This window comes from Oxyura jamaicensis, chromosome 26 (assembly GCF_011077185.1).
Source record: "Oxyura jamaicensis isolate SHBP4307 breed ruddy duck chromosome 26, BPBGC_Ojam_1.0, whole genome shotgun sequence".
Taxonomy (NCBI): Eukaryota; Metazoa; Chordata; class Aves; order Anseriformes; family Anatidae; genus Oxyura; species Oxyura jamaicensis.
The window spans coordinates 702,755-719,392 of NC_048918.1; the positions used below are offsets into that span (position 1 = coordinate 702,755).

The 16,638-nt window shown below is 59.2% G+C and overlaps 2 protein-coding genes and 1 long non-coding RNA gene across 3 annotated transcripts; 1 reads left to right on the top strand and 2 right to left on the bottom strand.

The window, feature by feature from the left end:
- The first annotated feature begins 215 nt into the window (after positions 1-215).
- TIMM17A (translocase of inner mitochondrial membrane 17A) lies at positions 216-7,669 on the top strand. The gene is made up of 6 exons (XM_035347126.1): positions 216-359; positions 2,757-2,856; positions 3,727-3,790; positions 5,151-5,279; positions 5,665-5,775; positions 7,346-7,669. The coding sequence occupies exons 1-6, from the start codon at positions 334-336 to the stop codon at positions 7,414-7,416; spliced, it is 501 nt and encodes a 166-aa protein (XP_035203017.1). The 5' UTR covers positions 216-333; the 3' UTR covers positions 7,417-7,669.
- Positions 4,220-4,503, bottom strand: LOC118178535. The gene is made up of 2 exons (XR_004756182.1): positions 4,390-4,503; positions 4,220-4,358 (listed from the first exon to the last, which is right to left on the bottom strand). It is a non-coding gene; the product is annotated as an uncharacterized LOC118178535 (long non-coding RNA).
- Positions 7,670-9,910: 2,241 nt separating the features above from the next.
- On the bottom strand, positions 9,911-15,995 carry ADIPOR1 (adiponectin receptor 1). The gene is made up of 8 exons (XM_035347104.1): positions 15,860-15,995; positions 15,473-15,687; positions 14,782-14,898; positions 14,014-14,185; positions 13,141-13,327; positions 11,891-12,078; positions 11,068-11,261; positions 9,911-10,754 (listed from the first exon to the last, which is right to left on the bottom strand). Exons 2-8 carry the CDS (start codon positions 15,644-15,646, stop codon positions 10,626-10,628), a joined length of 1,161 nt encoding a protein of 386 aa, XP_035202995.1. The 5' UTR covers positions 15,647-15,687; positions 15,860-15,995; the 3' UTR covers positions 9,911-10,625.
- Between the last annotated feature and the right edge of the window lie 643 nt (positions 15,996-16,638).

Consider the following 16,638-nt stretch of genomic DNA (forward strand, 5'->3'; position numbering starts at 1 on the left):
GGACGGGGGGGGCTGCGGGATGGGGGGGCTGCGGGATGGGGGGGGTGCGGGACGGGGGGGCTCCCAGCCCTGCGTGCTGCCCGCTGCCAGGGACACCTCTGCTGAGGGCACACGGGGCAGCGGCAGCGGGGCCACCCCCTCAGCACAGCGGCCGCCCCCGCTGTGCCCCCCCCCCCACTGAGCGCTGTGCGCGCGCGCAGTCACCTCAGCCCCCCCCCTTAGTCCCGCCCCCCCTCTCCCATTGGAGGAGCGGCACGAGGGGCGGTGCGGCGGGCCAATCGCGCGGCGGCGGGGGGGGAAGGGGGGCGGGCGCGGCCGGCGGCGCGTGCGAAGATGGAGGAGTACGCGCGCGAGCCCTGGTGAGCGGCCGGGCGCGGGGCGGGCGCGTGCGGCGGCCGTTGGGCTGTGGCGGGCTCGGGGCGCGCGCGCCGGGTAGGGGGGGGAGGGAGCGGGAGGGAGCTTGGGGGGGGGGGAGGTGACCTTGGAGGCGCCGCCATGGCCGCCGCCGCCCCGCGCTTCCGGCTCTCCCCCCCCCCCCCCCCCGCCTCACGGGGCTCCGGGGGCCTCCGGGAGCGGCCGGTGCCGGTCCCGCACAGCCCGGCCGTGGGCGCCTCCAGGGCCGGGGCAGCCGCAGGCGCTGTGGGCAGCCCGCCGGGCCCCCCGCCGGCCGCGCAGCGCAGGGTTTGCTCCTGACGGGCGCTGTGAACCGTCCCGCTCTGGGGCGAAGGCCGCTGCCCCTCGTCCTGTCGGAATCTGCCCGAAGGGTCACAGAACTGCCGGGGCTGGAACGGACCTCCGGAGGCCATCGGGTGCGACCCCCGTGCCGGAGCGGGGTCCCTACGGCCGGCTGCAGGGGAGGTGCCCGCACGAAGTCTCCAGAGGAGGCCCCACAGGTCCCTGGGCAGCCTGCCCCAGCGCTCCGTCACCCTCAGCGGGGAGAAGTTCCTTTGTGTGTCGGTGCGGAACTGCCTGGGCTCCATTTCGTGGCCGTTGTCCCCTGTCCTGTCCCCGCAGACCTCTGAGAAGAGGTTGGCCGCGTCCCTCTGACTCCTTACCCTTCAGATATTTGTAAACATCGATGAGATTCCCCTCTCAGCCTTCTCTGGGCTGACCAGCCCCAGGTCTCTCAGCCCTTCCTCACAGGGGAGATGCTCCAGACCCAGGGACCCCGGCTGCTCCTCACGTCGTCCCCTCAGGCCCTTCCCCACCTCATTTCCCGGCTGCTGTGGCCTCTCTCCACATTTCTGGCCTCATCCCACACGTTGCACTGAGCCCGTTTCCCCGCTGTGAGGGGCATCCTTAAAGCCAGGGAAAGAAGCAGCAGTAGCGTTAAGCTTGCAGATAAGTGCAAATTAATAATGGAATGACCTCTTTTATTCTCTTCTGATTCTCTCTGCTGAGGTTGAGCCGGGGCTGCGGGGTGTTTTGTGTCAGCTTCCCGATGCGGCCGGCGCCTGTCCGGGACAAGAGAGGCGCTGATGTGAAATAGGGCTGGTGTCAAAGGCGTTTCCTCGCTCAAAAGCTGCTCCTGCGGCGGCTTGGAGGACGGTTTAAGAGGAAAATTCAGTACCCCAAAGGTGACAACTAACGAGCCTTACCTCTGAAGGAGGGTTAAAGATGGAAAAAATCTAGGAGAGCACTCCATGACTGGGGTCTAATTAATGAAGCTGCTGTAAAGAACAGCCACGATTTGCTAAATGGGAATTCTTTGACCTTGTGGGTGAGGGAAGACCGCTTTACATCATCTATTTAGGTTTCCAGAAAGCCTTTTAACAAGAGCGCTCGTAACAAGCGAACAAAGGCAGGGAGTTGTGATGAGATGTTTTATTCATAACAGTAGATCAAAATCTGGACGGGAGGCACAGAGAGGAGGACGAGTCGCTGGCTTTTCATCTTGGCAGATCTGACAACAGCGTGCCCGCAACTCCTCCTGGTCATGGCACGTGGGAAATGGGGGGCTTTGGAGAAGGAAAGTAAAAAATGGGGCTAAATTATTTAATTTCATCAGAACTGGAGGGGATTTGTCGGGAATGTGAGATGAAAGCATGTGCCAGGCAGGGCAGTAAGAAGGCGATGCCTGGTGGGAGGACGTCCCTCGTTCCGACGCTGACTGCTGTCCGCATCGGTGCGGGTTTGGGGCCGGCGGTGGTGGTGCGGGTGGGATCCCGCTGCCTCCACCAAACCCGGTGACTCTGACCCGAAATCAACGTGCGGAGCAGCGTCACGTGCGAGCCAGCAACTCACCATCGCTCCGGTGTGCGGAGCTGGAGACACTGCCTCATTGCAGGGACCGCGGAGGTGGGGAACGGGAGCGGGTCGGGAACGGGTCGTGGAAGTGAGAAAGGAGCCCGGGGCGGCCTTGAGGCAGAGGGAGCAAAAAAAAATGTATTTTTTTTTCAGGAAGCAAATAAAAAGCCATGACAAAATGTGCGGTATAGCAGGCGGTCAGGGGAGAAGAGGAGCTGTGTCTCCCCCCTTCCGGCAAAGAGCTGCAAAGAGTTGTTGGGCTCTGGGTGAACGTGAGCTCGTGTTGCCGCACACCCGTGTGTGCCTGTCGTCGTGGCCTGTTCAGCGAGCTGCACGCGAGGCAGCAGTGCTGCTGCGTCCTCGCGCCGGTTTTGGATACGGGGACATTTGTTTGGATGGGGAATTTCCTCCGGGAACGCACCGGCTGGACGAGTGGTGGATCCCTCGCAGGTACTCGCGCAGGGTGACGTGCTGCAGTATCACATTTTCATCTCTGTCTTCCGTTACAGTCCCTGGAGGATCGTAGATGACTGCGGAGGTGCTTTCACGATGGGAGCGATAGGAGGTGGCATCTTCCAAGCCATCAAGGGGTTCAGAAATTCCCCGGTGGTAAGTAAAACCGACGGAGAGGTGCATTAAGAGCGCAACCCTGCGTCCCCTGTCCGTCAGCAGCGACACTTGGTGGCAGAAGGAAAGGTGGAGGAATTCCTTGCCCACAGAGTGGGACCGCTGAGCAGGCTGCGTGCCGTGCATCCCAACCACGAGCTGCTGATTTCTTCAAGAAATCGGAAGGCTCAAAGGAAAAATCTTTTTCTCCTTCCGATTTACATCAGGGAGTGTTACTTCCCGTAACTGATCTCTTATTTAATGTTAACATTTTTCAGTAACTGGGTTTATTTGAAAGGCAATTTCAGTGTAAACGCAGAAGTGCGCACGGACGTGGAAGTTAAAGTTCAGGCCACGCACTGCAGTTGTTTTCACTGCTCAAGTTTTCAGCTGCAGAATTTTGACCACAAACAAGATGTAAAGACTTCTGGTAAAAACAGGATCCAGCTTCGACCTGAACATTGTAACACATCCCTCTGGCTTCTACAGAAAGGGCTTAAAAGGGATGAGAAGTGTTTCAGCGGAGAGTGGTTTTTGCTGTTACTGAGTGACAATTTGGTGGCCTAACTCCTAATAAGCTGTCCGTTTGAGGTAAGTTTTGTGAAGAAAATCAAGTAACTTTTCCAACTCCCACCACACCCAGCAGCAAACCCCGAACTCAAATGGTTTAAGGTAGTGACTGCTGGCTTAGGTTTTGTAGCTTCCAGGTACGTGACAAAGCTGTGACAAATAGTGAAGTATCTGTAAAAAAGCCTTCTGTCAGCTCCTGACCACGGGCTGAGGAGGAGGCTGGGCCTGCGGCACGTCCGGGCTGTACGCAGACATTTTGGCCTCGAGGCTTTGTTCTGACGTTGTCGATCTCTTCTGTTGTAGGGGGTGAACCACCGGCTGCGGGGGAGTCTGACGGCTATCAAAACACGAGCTCCACAACTGGGAGGTAACTAGTCTGGGGTCGGTGTTGCCATCGTCTTTGCACGGGCTGTCGGTAGAACGCCAGGGTGGGAACGCAACGCGACGGCCGCGCAGGGACACCCGAGCTGCCTTCCAGCACGCCAGAGGCATTTCAGCAGGGTCCAAGGAGAGAATAAATACGGTTCTGTTGCATCCGGATTTAGTTTTGGTGTGGAGAAAACACGCTTGTGCTCCTGGAGTGATAAGGCAGGGTTAATCATTTTGTCATGTTTGAGCCCGTTCGGTGCAGAGCTGCCTGCGAGCCTGTGCCTTGTGTGCAAGGCTCTGAAGTAAACAAACTCGGCTCGTTAGGAGAAATCATCAGACGTGGAGGAACGGTGAAATAGGCGGGTGGGTCTGGCTGGGATTTCAGCCTTCCCCTAAGGTCAGCTGGGTGCATTTTGGTACATTTCGGTCTTTTTTTAATGAACGTTGTGCACAGCTGTCTAAAATCACAGACCTGCTGCCTGAGTCAAAACAACATTATGAGCTCTTAGAGGTGGCTCAGCGTCCAGGTGAGTAAGCCTGAGGATCTGCTCTGTGCCATTATGCTCCTCTAACAGGAAAATGGAATTAATACGTTACAGAGGAGAAAATGGGAGAGGCATGTCGAGCAGGGGGATGTGTTGGCTGCAGCAGAACCTCTCAGAGAAATCAGGGCTGAAAAAGCTCTACAGCCACAGCCTGTGGTGACTGCACGGAGAGCGGAATTCACCCTCCTGGTCTGCATCTCATAGCGAGCTTTCAAAGGCATTAAGGCACCTCCAATTAAGGAGGGCTGAAATTAATCTAAGTCACACATTTTTCCCAAAATGAGCCTGGGGATGAGCACTTCTTTTCATTTATAATGCTGGTTATTGTTAAATGACTTCAGAATTTGCATTCTGAGAACCGTCACGTTCCTTTTACATCTGCCGTACCGTACAGACCGGCTCTGACCTCCTGAGATGCCAGAAGCAGGGTTAGGATAAGGCGCTAAATTACTCTTCCATTCTCTGTGAGGAGATACGGTTAAAGCATTCTTTTTCCTGTATGCTATTTTTCCCTGAGCTATTCCATCTTTATTAGGATGCAAATTCCATTAAAATCACTGCTTGGCAATCTTTTTGCCATGAGATACGAATTAATGAGATCGTATACAAGGTGCATGTGTGTGTATAACGTGGGGCTGACTCGACACGTCTAGAATTAGTCTCAGTGACCTTGACCCGTGTTTGGTTCTTGCTGAGTTTGGACGTGTCTGAAAGCGTGCTGACCCCACACCACCTCGTGACGCCGTGACTGCCGCGTGGCTGCTTGCCTGCTTTCTCTGATCTGGTTTGGCCTTTTTTCCGACTCTCCAACAGGTAGCTTTGCTGTCTGGGGAGGCCTCTTCTCCATGATTGACTGCAGTATGGTCAGAATGAGAGGTAAAGAAGATCCGTGGAATTCCATCACGAGCGGAGCCCTAACTGGAGCCATATTAGCTGCCAGAAGTAAGGAATGGAGCTCTCGGGAGCGTAGCAATTGAAAAAGCTTCTGTGTTCTCAGTGTGCAGTGCTCATCCTTGCAGCGAGGTGGAGTTGTGTGATACCCAGACTGGAATTTACTTTGTAGGAGAAACCAAAAGATAATCTCAGACTTTTGTCCTGTGCTTATGAAAGTAATAATTATGTTCTCAGACATTACCGTTCTTCTTCTGTTTCCCTGAGGAAGGGGGAGAATTGCTTAGTAATTATCTCTTTATTGATGATACTAATGAGGCTTAATGAATGCAAAATGACTGCTGCTGAGTCTGCCCATAGGAGGGATGATAACTATAGAGAGTTATAACATGCAAAGTAACGCGCTGAAGAAAGTGTTTTGTACTTTTATTTTCAGATGGACCTGTTGCCATGGTTGGATCTGCTGCAATGGGAGGGATTCTCCTAGCGTTAATTGAAGGAGCTGGTATTCTCTTAACGAGATTTGCCTCCACGCAGTTCCCTAACGGTAAGGAACCTTTGCTGCAGCAGCGCGAGGCTTGTTCTGTGCAGTCTTTACTAATGTCCCTCTTCCAGCCATCACTCTCCTCATGGAGTAAATCTACTCAGCCAGTTCCCAGCCTCTAAGGCTGTAAAAAGTGAAGGAAGAGCCGCACGCTGGTGACGATGCAAGAGCTTTCCGGTGGTGTCTGTGGGATGACAGCTGTAGAGAAATCCACGTCGAAGTGAAGTAGCGAGGCTGGCTGTCACTCAGCGACGTCAAGGCAGAGGAATGTGGTGCACCTGGGGCTTTCCAGGCACAGGGGGACCTGGGTCATTTCTGGGGCTTCAGAGGGTGGAGAAGATATCTGGGATGTGCAGACGTGGGTGGTGTTACGGGAATAGGCGCCCCAGCCCCGTCCTGCTGACTCAGGCCCAAGCAGGACTTGTGGGATCTTGCTGCTCCTTCCCACTGCGTGGCCGGGTGCTGTGGGGCTGAGAGCGAGGATGTCCAAGCCATGGAACTGGTCTGCCCCGACCCCCGGTACAGCCGCACAGCCCTGACACGCGGTGGCAGCAGTAGTTCAGGCGGCAGTGAGCGACACGACGGGTTTGAGGGAATAGCAAGCAGCAAGCTGGGTGCGAGGTGCTGGGTTCTGGCAGGCTGGCTGTGGTCCCTGAGCAGATGTGTGGGTAACCCTGGCTTGAATGAGGAGGGAAAGATCAGCAGGCAGATGCAGAGGGGAGATGTCAAAGAGGGGCAGTGCTGGTGCTTTGTTTTCCCTTTTTAAACCCCCTCCAAAACCTGTTTCCCTTTTTTTCCTAAGCAAAACAGGAGCTGAGATGTCAGTGAGCAGAGTCTGTAGCCATTTACGTAAACACTTGGATGGGTGAAACAATTAATATCTCCATTGCCCCACCTCATTTTGGGAGCAATGCAGACAAAACCACTAGTGTTGAAAGGATTAGTGGCAAGCCACTAATTCCTGACAGGATTCCTCTCTGGGGTTTGCTCACTGACGCTCTTTGTTCAGTCTAAATTGGTACAGTTTCTGTTCTTAATACCAGAGCATTTTAAAATGAACCTGCTTTGGTGAAGGGTATCATCTGTCTGGTACAACGTCTTCTCTCTAAGCTTGGCATGCAATAAGCGTATTGCTTCCCCCCAGCAGGACGTCGGTAAGAGGAGCCGGTAGCAGGCTCCACAATGCCTCGTTCCGTCCCGCTGCCTTGCCTTGTTGTGGGGTGAGCTACCCTGGGTAAACCTGTACAGAACGGCCGGGTTCAACTGCAGGGCAATCAGGCATAGGTTTCCAGCTCCTTTAGGTGGCTGAAAATGTTTCCCTCTCGCTGCTCTGATTCATTTCCCGATTAGTAAAGGAGCTAAAAATACGTGCCGTGTTGGAACAGGGCTCTTGTCCACGTGTAAAGCTCTTGAACTTTGAATGGGAAGAAGTGTCAAGTCTCGGTATTGGCTTCGTTAATTTTAGAGGGGATTTATGTTAAAGAAAACCACTGTGAATGCGTTTCATGCTTTTAGGAGGAAGAATGTCTCATCTGTTCGTATTACTTGACTTTTTTTCTTTCCTTATTCACAGGCCCCCAGTTTTCAGACGATCCCTCCCAGTTGCAGCCCTCTCCGTTTGGCGACTACAGACAGTACCAGTGATTATCCTCATCCTGCCAGTCCTTGTTGTACCTGAGCTGTAATTTAAAATGCTGGGGGACCAGGATGCGGAATGTCCTCACACCAGCGGTAGGCTCTTACACAAACCACGCCAAGAGGACCTTCAGCACTTGTCGGTGTGAAGCTGCACAGGAGAACTGTTAGATGACAGATCTATTTATTCGTAATAGATTCCATTGCTGTAATGTTAATTCATGTCTGGTAGAATACATGGAGATTTAAGACAAGGACCAAAGGGAGTCTTGTAATCCTTTGGACGTGGACTGAAGTGAATGTCTGTGGAGTCTTCGCTGGGATGTGGCGTTAGCCATCCACAGTGAATGCATCGGAATTTATCCCTCCCCTTTCGGATTTAGGTTGCTACACAGATTGCAGCTTGAGGAAAAGCGTTAATCTACATGCAGGTTTACATTCCTGAAGTGAATATTACTGGGAGAATGTGCGAGCCAGTGAAAATTGCTTCCAGCAATATTTATTTCACCGCTGTTCTTTGTTTACCGCGCTGCTGCCGTGTAAACCAAGTGGTTTGGTTAAAGCAGAATCTCTTCTGTGGCTCCACAGCCTGCAGCTCCCCTCCGTCCTTCCCCTGACTGCACAAGGCTTTGAGCCCCTTTCTGCAGGAGGTGGCAGCTCCGTGGCTGTGCTGACACCTTGGCTGCTGCTTACTGTGGCTTGCACAGCAGACTCGAAGGACTGCCACAGGCAGCTTCCCCTGCAGAACTGTGCCTCGAGGTGGCTGTAGGGGATCAGGACAGAAAACGGGGAGCTCTCGGGGGTTGGAGGGTGAAGCACCTGCATGCTGTCAGCACAGTTTCTTGCCTTTTCACTGTGGATCCAGTCCTTCAGTGCTCTGGAAGGTATCACAGCTCCGTCTGCTCCGTGGTTCTGCTCTCGAACTCCAGTTGTGAAGGCACGTTCTCTCTTGCCAGCAGATAAAAAAATCTAACCTAGCAGGGTTTTCTGTTGAAGGCCCTAGCTAACGGTGCTGCTTGCTGCTGGCTGGCGGTTCCTGATAAATATACAAAATCCAAAGGAGCTGTGTAGTGTTACCTGAGCCGCTTCTTGGCTTTGCTTCTGCCCAGGAAGGAGCTTGATCTCTGCGCTGTGAGGAAACACGCAGACCCATTCAGTAGGAGAGGATGAAAGTAACACAGAAGTGGTCAGGGTAACGCTTGGCAAACGGGTGAATTAGGATTGTACGACGTGTGCGTGCCTGTGAAAGATCCTGAACATCAGGCTATGTCCTGTGCTCCTGTAAAAGGGACATTTTTCATGCCTGATTTCCCCACCCTGCCTGTCCTAGAACCGCTCCACCATGGGGGTGCCGTGCTGCTTTGGTACCTTGCTGTTTGGATAGTTGCTGCTGGTGTGAAACCTTCAGAAACCTTAAGCACAGCAGCCCTGTGTTGGTGAAGGCTCGTCTGGCTCTGCCACTTACCTGGTTCCTCAGGTGAATCGTAAGGCATTTGCTTGATGTGTGTCACTCAACCAGCGTGCTCGCTGTTATTCCTGGCTGAGACCCCGGCCACAGAAGAGTGGGCAAGACTCTGGTAGTTGAGGGAAAATTACAGTCACCATCAGCGCGGAGCCTCCCCTGGGTGGCCGGAGCTGTGTTAGTCACCAGATGTTTTCCTGCGCTCTCTAGGATTAGCTCACCGGGCGTTGTTCAGCTCCGCGTGCCTCCCAGCAGCCGGGCCAGCCTCTGCCCTGTGCCCTGGCTCCAAAGCTCGAGGGTTTTGTCCTCTGCCCTGCCTCGTGCGCTGCCCTCCGGGCTGTGCTGGGCCAGGAGGGGCTGGGGCCGCTGCCCTCGCTGCTGCAGCCGGGCCCCATCCAGACAGCCCCGAGCAGGGGCACCGCACGCACCTACCTGCGGCAGCAGCCACCCCCCAGCTGCTGGGGCTGGCGGACAGCAGGGACAGGAGCCAGGGGGGCCCCGTGGACACTCCTCCCTCACCCTGTGTGAGGTGACGAGCTTCAGCTGCTCGAGAAGAGCTTTATTCAGCTCAGCTCTTCCCCTCTAATCCCCCATGACCGTCTGCACTGGACGGTCACTCGCACGCTCCTGCACAAGGGCAAGCCACGACTTGGGGTCCCGTCCTTCACCCCCCGCATGCCAGCCGGGTTGTGGTGGCTGTGCTGACCGGCCGAGAGCCCTTTGCCCTGCATGGTGAGCTCACGGCTCGCCTCCTTCCCCCGGCGGGCCCATGGAGGGAGGGCAGCAGGTCCCGCTGCCCCGCAGTGCACCACGTGCCCAGGGAAGGGTTTCCTGCCTGCAGCACCCCAGGTTCCTGTTTTCTTTCCGCTGGGGCTGTCCTGACTCACCGCAGGATCCCGCAGCGAGGGCGCTCCTGGCACTGGGCCCTGGCTGCGGGTGAGGGGCCACGCTCCTTAGAGGTGCTCCCCCCAGAAGCAGCCGACAGCCCGAGCAGGTTTTTTGCTACAACCACCCCAAAAAAACCGAGACCGACACCGCTCGCACGACACTGAACTATTGACCTTTTTATTTCAATCAGCTACAGCAGCTCTACATTCCCCTAGAACACTGTCCTTCCTTCACTACCACAGACAGCGAGGGAGCCGAGTACACTGCGGTGGCAGCAAGTCTTTTTAAAGCTTAGTATTAAATATTAAATATTCTCTCATTTATGTTTACATTATTTTGTCAAGGAAAAAAAAAAAAAGACCATTAAAACTTAATTTACGTGAATCTGTGCCTGTGCCCTGGGCAGCAGCGCTGGGGGCCGCAGAGCTGTCCCCAGGAAGGCAGCTCTGCTGCGAGGGGTAATGCAAAATCTCCGGCCCTGGGCCCGGTAGTGCGTGACGGCTCACTCCGGCGGTGAGCTCGGGAAGGGGGTGCTCGGCTGTGCCGGGAGCGTGGCCCCCGCGCCCTCTGCGTTCGGAAATCAGCATGCCTGGGGAGGGCGGACGGCCTCGGTGCTGCCAGAACACGGCCTGGAGCAGGTGAGGCCGTAACACTGCGGCAAGGGGGCTGCCGGGGCCAGCGCTGCCTCCCCTCGGCCCCAACGAAGCGCACAGGGAAGGGGGTGAGGATTTGGTCGACAGAACTCTGCTAAAGGTTTCTTTTTTTTTTTCTTAAAAAAAAAAACAACCCAGTTTTGAGTCTTCCTTTGATTTTAGCAAAGACAGAGTTTAAAAAGCACTTAGGAAGCTTGTACTAAAACCAGGCGCTCTCAGAGGAGAGAGTCGTCTGTGCACCCCCCCTCGAGTCCGTAGCGAAACTCCTGCAGGTTCGACACCCCGTAGAAGTGGACGAAGGCTGCAGCCACCACGAGCACGTGGAAGATCTGATGCGACTGGAACTGCGGGGAAGTGAGAAAGCCCTTGAAGCCAGCCCGAAGGGGACAGAGCAGTGCCGGGAAGAACTCCTCCTCCTCCTCCTCCTCCCCAGTGCTCGGGCACCACCCCAGGACTGTCCCAGGCCGCACTTTCCCCCTCGCTGCTCACAGGCAGCGTTTTCTGCCCTGTACTTCAGCCTTGCCCTGCCTTCAGCAGCCATCTATGGGCCGGCTGCCAGCACGCGCCAGGACAGCCCCAGCCCCATTCCCGAGGACCCCCACCCTGGATCCCACTCCCCAGCTTCACAGCTGCCCCCGCAGCCCCCGCTCCACTCACCCAGATGTCGAACTTGCCCGGGAAGAAGCGCTCAGGAATGCGGGCGGCGTAGAGCCCCGCGCCCGTGATGTACATCACGGCCATGAGGAAGAACCAGCCCATCTGGCCGACGGTGGTGGCCTTCACAAAGCCTTCGGCGATGGTGAAGTGCATGGTGGGCACCACGCCGCTCAGCCCCAGCCCCAGAAAGACGCCTGTGGCGGAGAGGAGGCAGAAGGGAGGACGCTGCTCATCCGTAATGCCACCTCCCAGGCAAAACCAGCGCTGGCCCCCGGTGCTGGGCAGGGCTCGCCCTGTGGAGCCGGGGGGGCCCTTCGGGACAGGGCCGGCCCCACGGCCACACGAGCGCGAGGAGCGTGGCCCCGCCAGCCCTTCCAGGAGCAACGCTGCCGGAGTCATTTATTCAGTGAAGCTGCTCAGAGCCCCGGGGGGAAGCTGCTAATTAGCAGTGCTGGAATTTCAGATCTCACATCTAATTAGTTGGGCAGAGAGCAAATGGCACCGCAGCAAGACACCCGTGTGGAGAGGCTGCTGCTACGAGAGGCGTTTTGCTGCAGGATCCCCTGGAGAAAAGCACGGGCAGGGGCATTCCTCCGTGCTCACTGGTGCTCAGCGAGGCCGCCTTAATCTGGAGGGGTCGGTCTCAGAGGCTCAGAAGGGGCCTCGCAGGGTGTGAGCGTGGAGGCAGCCTTGCCCTGGGGCCCCGGGGTACCCTGGAGCCCTGCCCTAGCTCACAGCACAGCACAACGGCTTCTTCCCAAAGTGCCTCCCCGGAGCTCCCTCCCGGGGCTGGGGGCTTGGGACGAACACGGCGCGCTCCTACCTGCTCTTGTCTGCCGGTGCTTGGGGGTGGCGAACCGGTCCCACTGAGCCACGATGATGGCGGAGATGCCCAGGACGCAGACGATGGAGAGGTAGATGAGTCTTGGCTGCGGGGAGCAGTAGAACGAGTAATAGAGCCAGGGGACAAAGCTCCCCATGATCAGCAGTGCAATTCCTGAATAATCCAACCTGCGGCCGGGGAGCAAGGAGAGACACGGGTGAGCCCCAGCATCCGCCCTGCTCCCGCCTCCTCTTGGTGCCCCTCAGCCCGCCTGCACCCAAACGGAGCCACCAGAGGCAGCCGAGGCCCCGTGGGTGAAACCGCGGCCGGATGGGAGATGTTCAAGTCTCCGCAGCACAACGTGGGACGGGAGGAAGGGCCTGGGACTTCTGGGGACGCGAGCAGAGCTGGCAGGAGTGCAAAGGACGAGCAGCAGCTTGCTGGATAGGCAGAAACGGCCCGGAGATGCTGTGCACTCAAACCACCGCGGCAGGATGCAGCGGGCATTAGCTCTTGGGTTATGGATTCGCCTGTCACCCTCCCCTGCAAAGTGCTTTCCATCTATCGACCCAAGAACCGTTCCATTGCCAAAGTGCAGCCTCACATCACCCCAGCAGCGCGGCAGCCGTGCGAGAGCCTTCCCCGGCACGCGAGGACGTTGCTGCTCGGGGTGCTGCAGCACGGCGTGTTCCCGAGCCGCGAGCCCAGGGGAGCTCTGGTGTTTGTGCACAGGAGCTCGGCCAGTAAATGCCCAAGTAAACGCCCTTGATAGACTCGCGTGAGCAAGATCTCATCTGAAAGCCCCGCTGCTGCTCTCCCTGTGCCGCGGAGGCTGATGTGAGCTCAGCTCTCAGCGCAGCACTGATCTCAGAGGGCAGCACTGGCTACTGCCCAGCGTTTCCACTCTGCCGGGAATCGAGTTTGTTTTGCTCCTTTCAGTTTGGTTTCGATCCAAATTGGATCCAACGGAGAGCTTCTGAAAACATCCAGCGAGACCTGCCCAGCGAGACCGGGACCCCTCGAGAGGCACAGCCCCCAGGGTCCCCGTCCTCACAGAGCACAGACCCCGAGGAGCTGCCAGATGAAGGAGCTCGGGCACAGGGCGGACCATCAGGACCCAGCTCCTGAACCCCACGCTGGATCCAGTGAACGCTCCCTTCCCCCAAAACCTTCTGGAGTGCGGCACTTCCCGAGAGGAAGCGCTGGGAGAAGTGAAAACCTCCCACGAGACCCCGCTTGCGCTGACTCACTTTGAAAACGTCCGCGAGACCTTCTCGGAGTGACAGTAGACAGTGTGGAAAAGCCAGGAGAAGCTGAGGCACAGCACCGCGCCGAGGAAGAACATCCCGAACACCACCTTCTCCTGGAGAGGAGCCATGAAATACATGTTGGGCCGCAGCATGGTCAGGATCCCCAAGCAGAGGAACAAGACGAAACCTGCAGGAAACACACCGAACGTCAGGCAGGAGCGGGGTGACCCAGAACACCCAAGGGTCCCCCCAAGGGACAAGGGGCAGGACAAGTCCCCTTCCCACACTCGGTCGGTTCTGGGGGCTCCCCCCTCGCAGACACCGCGCCCCGTTCGTCCAGCAAAGAGCCGGGGGAGTCGCGGGCCTGGCACTCTGCAAGGCAGAGCCCGGACACGTCCTGGGTGCCTGGGGAAAGGTTTTGGGGACGTTGTTTTGCCCAGGCCGCGTTTCTCCATCCCGGAGAACGGCTCGCTTGCAGAGCTCAGCCAGAGGCACTACGCAGCAGCAGCAGCCCAGACACAACCTCGGAGCCCCTCCTGCAGCCTGAGGCCACCCGATGCAGTCTCAGCCCCAAATGAGCACGGACAAAGCCACCAAGCTCAGGCCGTGGCCCCGATGCAACGAAGCGCCCCGTCCTCCCTTCGCCCCGAGCTCCTGGACACCTCGCAGCCTGCCAGGACCAGGCAGGGGTACGCGAGCCTAAACCAGAGGCCCCGGGCACGGACAGAACACGGAGCAAGTCCCGAGGCTTGACGTGGCTGGGCCTGCACGCCAACCTGCCCCCCGAAGGCTACCCCGAGGCGCACGCATCAGGGCCGAGCACGGCCCCAGCCCCGTGGAAGCTCCGCGCAGCCCCAGGGCTGCCTCAGTCACCCAGGAGGTGCGTCCAGATGTTGCCCGTCTCGGTGTGTATTCGGAAGATGCTCTTGAAGCAGGCTCGGAAGGACGGCATCGGGGGCCGGTGCCCGTGCAGGAGGTAATCGTTGTCCTTCAGCCAGTCGGGCAGCACGTCGTAGGGGATCACGCGCCAGCGCCCTTCCCACACCTGCAAGGCACCGACCTGCGCTGGCACCAAGGGAGCCCAGAGGGTCACCTTTGTCACCTTACGCACCCCGGGAGCCCGAGCCGCACGCGGAACAAACCTGGGAGCCTTCCCCGCAGCCAGGGCTGCCAAGGCCCCAGAGCTCTCCCCCGGGAGAGGAAGTTGGGCCTTCGCAACACCCGGCAGCCCGTCGGATCCCTTCCGCCACCCACGTCCTGCAGAGCACTCCCCACGTCCCCCCCCGGGGAGCTGGGGACGGTTCCTACCCCTGCTTTTAACCCTTCAGTGCCCTGAGGCAGCCTGAGGCTGTTCTCTGCCAAGGGGAATTCCCTTCCGTTCTGGTCGGGGAAAAGGGAGCCTGGCTGGCACAGAACCGTGCCGCGTCTCAGCCGTTTGCCACCGCTCACCGAAATGCAGTGACCACGAGCATGGGCACTGCTCTGCCCGGGGCGGAGCGGAGGCGCCAGGCAAAGCCAGAGACAGAATCTGTGACCCCAGTCCCAGCTGGAGGCGCTGGGGATGCTCCCGAGGTCGCTGCCAGTCCAACAGGGCCAGGGGCAGCCCCAGCTGCCTGCCGGGGTCCCCAGCAGCTCTCGTACCTTATACACAAACTCTTCCATCTTCTCCATGGCGTGGTGAGCCTGCAGGGGCAGAGTCAGCACACGAACCACCTCCTCCTCTTCCTCACGGGCTGCTGGGCACGGCGGGTCCTCAGCCTAGGGGGAGAAACGCCGGGAGGGAACCATTCCTGCCCCGGCAGGGACACGGGCACGCGGAGAGCAGCGAGTCCCTTCTGCAAGCACCGGGGGCTTCGTCCCCACCCGAGGGGACGGGCAGGACCCACCGGTCACCGCTGCTTACGCAACACCCCCCTGCCTTAACCGTCTCGGGCAGCCTAATCCCCGCTTTATCCTTGTTTAAAGGCGGGATTACCACGGCAGATTTTCATCCTTACATCCAGGAGCCCCTGGGCCCTGCCGGGTCGCCAAGCCCCGGAGCTGGGCGCCCACCCGAGCTGGGGCAGGCTGCGGGGACACGCTGCGGGGACACGCCGCCGGGCCCGGCCCGGTCCCTTCCCTCTGCGTTTCGGGGCCGCGATTCCCAGCCCAAAGCGCCACCGAACCGAAGGGCGAGGGCAGCTCCTGGGCACCCGGGGGGCACAGCCCGGGCAGCCTCCGGGTCACGAAGCGCCCCGCAGCTCCCACGGGACGAGGGGCGAACGCCCCGGCAGGCCCGGGGCTGCCTCCGGTGAGCGCCCGGCGCGGCCCCCGCGGGGAAGGGGCGGCTTACGCTGGGCGGGCCGACGGCTCCCTGCTCCCCCTTCTCCTCCAGCAGCGGCCCCAGCTCGGCCAGCTCCAGGTGCGCTCTCTCCCGGCCGGCGGCGGCGGCCAGCCCCGTGCCCGGCCCGGCGGCGGCGGCTTTGCGGGACGCCATGGAGGCGGCGGCGGCGGCGGCGAAGCTCATGGGGGCCGGTGCGGGTCCCTCGGCGTCCTCGTGCCGCCGCGCTGCGGAGGGAACAGAGCGGAGTCAACGGCACCGCGCAGGGCCTGGCGGGGGCCGAGACCGGCGGCACCCGGGGGGGACCGAAGGGGGTCACGGGGGCACCGGAACGGCTCCGGCCGGGCTCAGGGCCCGGACGCCGCCGGCCCCGCGGCGCCGCCCCCCGCCCGCACTCACCGGCCGCGACAGCCCGCGCAGGGCGGCGGCGGCGGCGGCACCGGAAGCGACGCTGAGGGACCGGGCCGCTTCCGGTAGCGACGCCCCACCCCGCCGGGGACCGCGCGGTTCCCGCGCTACGATTGGTTGTCACGGCTGTCCGTCTGGCTCCAGCCCCGCCCCGCCGGCTGCTGCGATTGGGCGAGGCGCCCAGCTGAGAGGGGGGCGCTCTAGCCCGGCGGCGCGTCTCGGCTGCTCCCTGCGGGAGGGGCGGGGGCGGTGCCAGCCCCGGGAGGCCTTTTGGGGGGGGGGGGGTGGATGTCACCCTTAGGGCGACGCCGTTTGTGGGGTCACGGAGCCGCTGGGGCCGGGAGAGACCCCCGGGGTCGTCTGCTCCAACCACCCCCTGCCACCACTGTCACCACGGAACCGTGTCCCCAAGCACCAGGCCCAACCTCTCCTCCAGCACCCCCAGGGACGGTGACCCCACCACCTCCCCGGACCCCCCGCCCCAGCGCCTGACGGCTCCTGCCGAGCAGAAATGTCTCCTCGTTGGGTCAATTCCTTCTAAACGGTGTCACCGGAAAGGTGACATCCTCCCTATCCCTCCCCGAGCCATCTCAGGCCTCCTGGGGCCAGAAGGAATTGACACAGAAATTCATGGAATCATCGAACTACGCATTTAGGCATTCTGTATTTTTACCCCTCCGTAACTTTCCAGATATTCTGTCATTCCGTAACACTGCCCCGTTACCATGGCGACGCAGCCCTGAGGGGTGCCCGGGCACAGGGACAGGCCC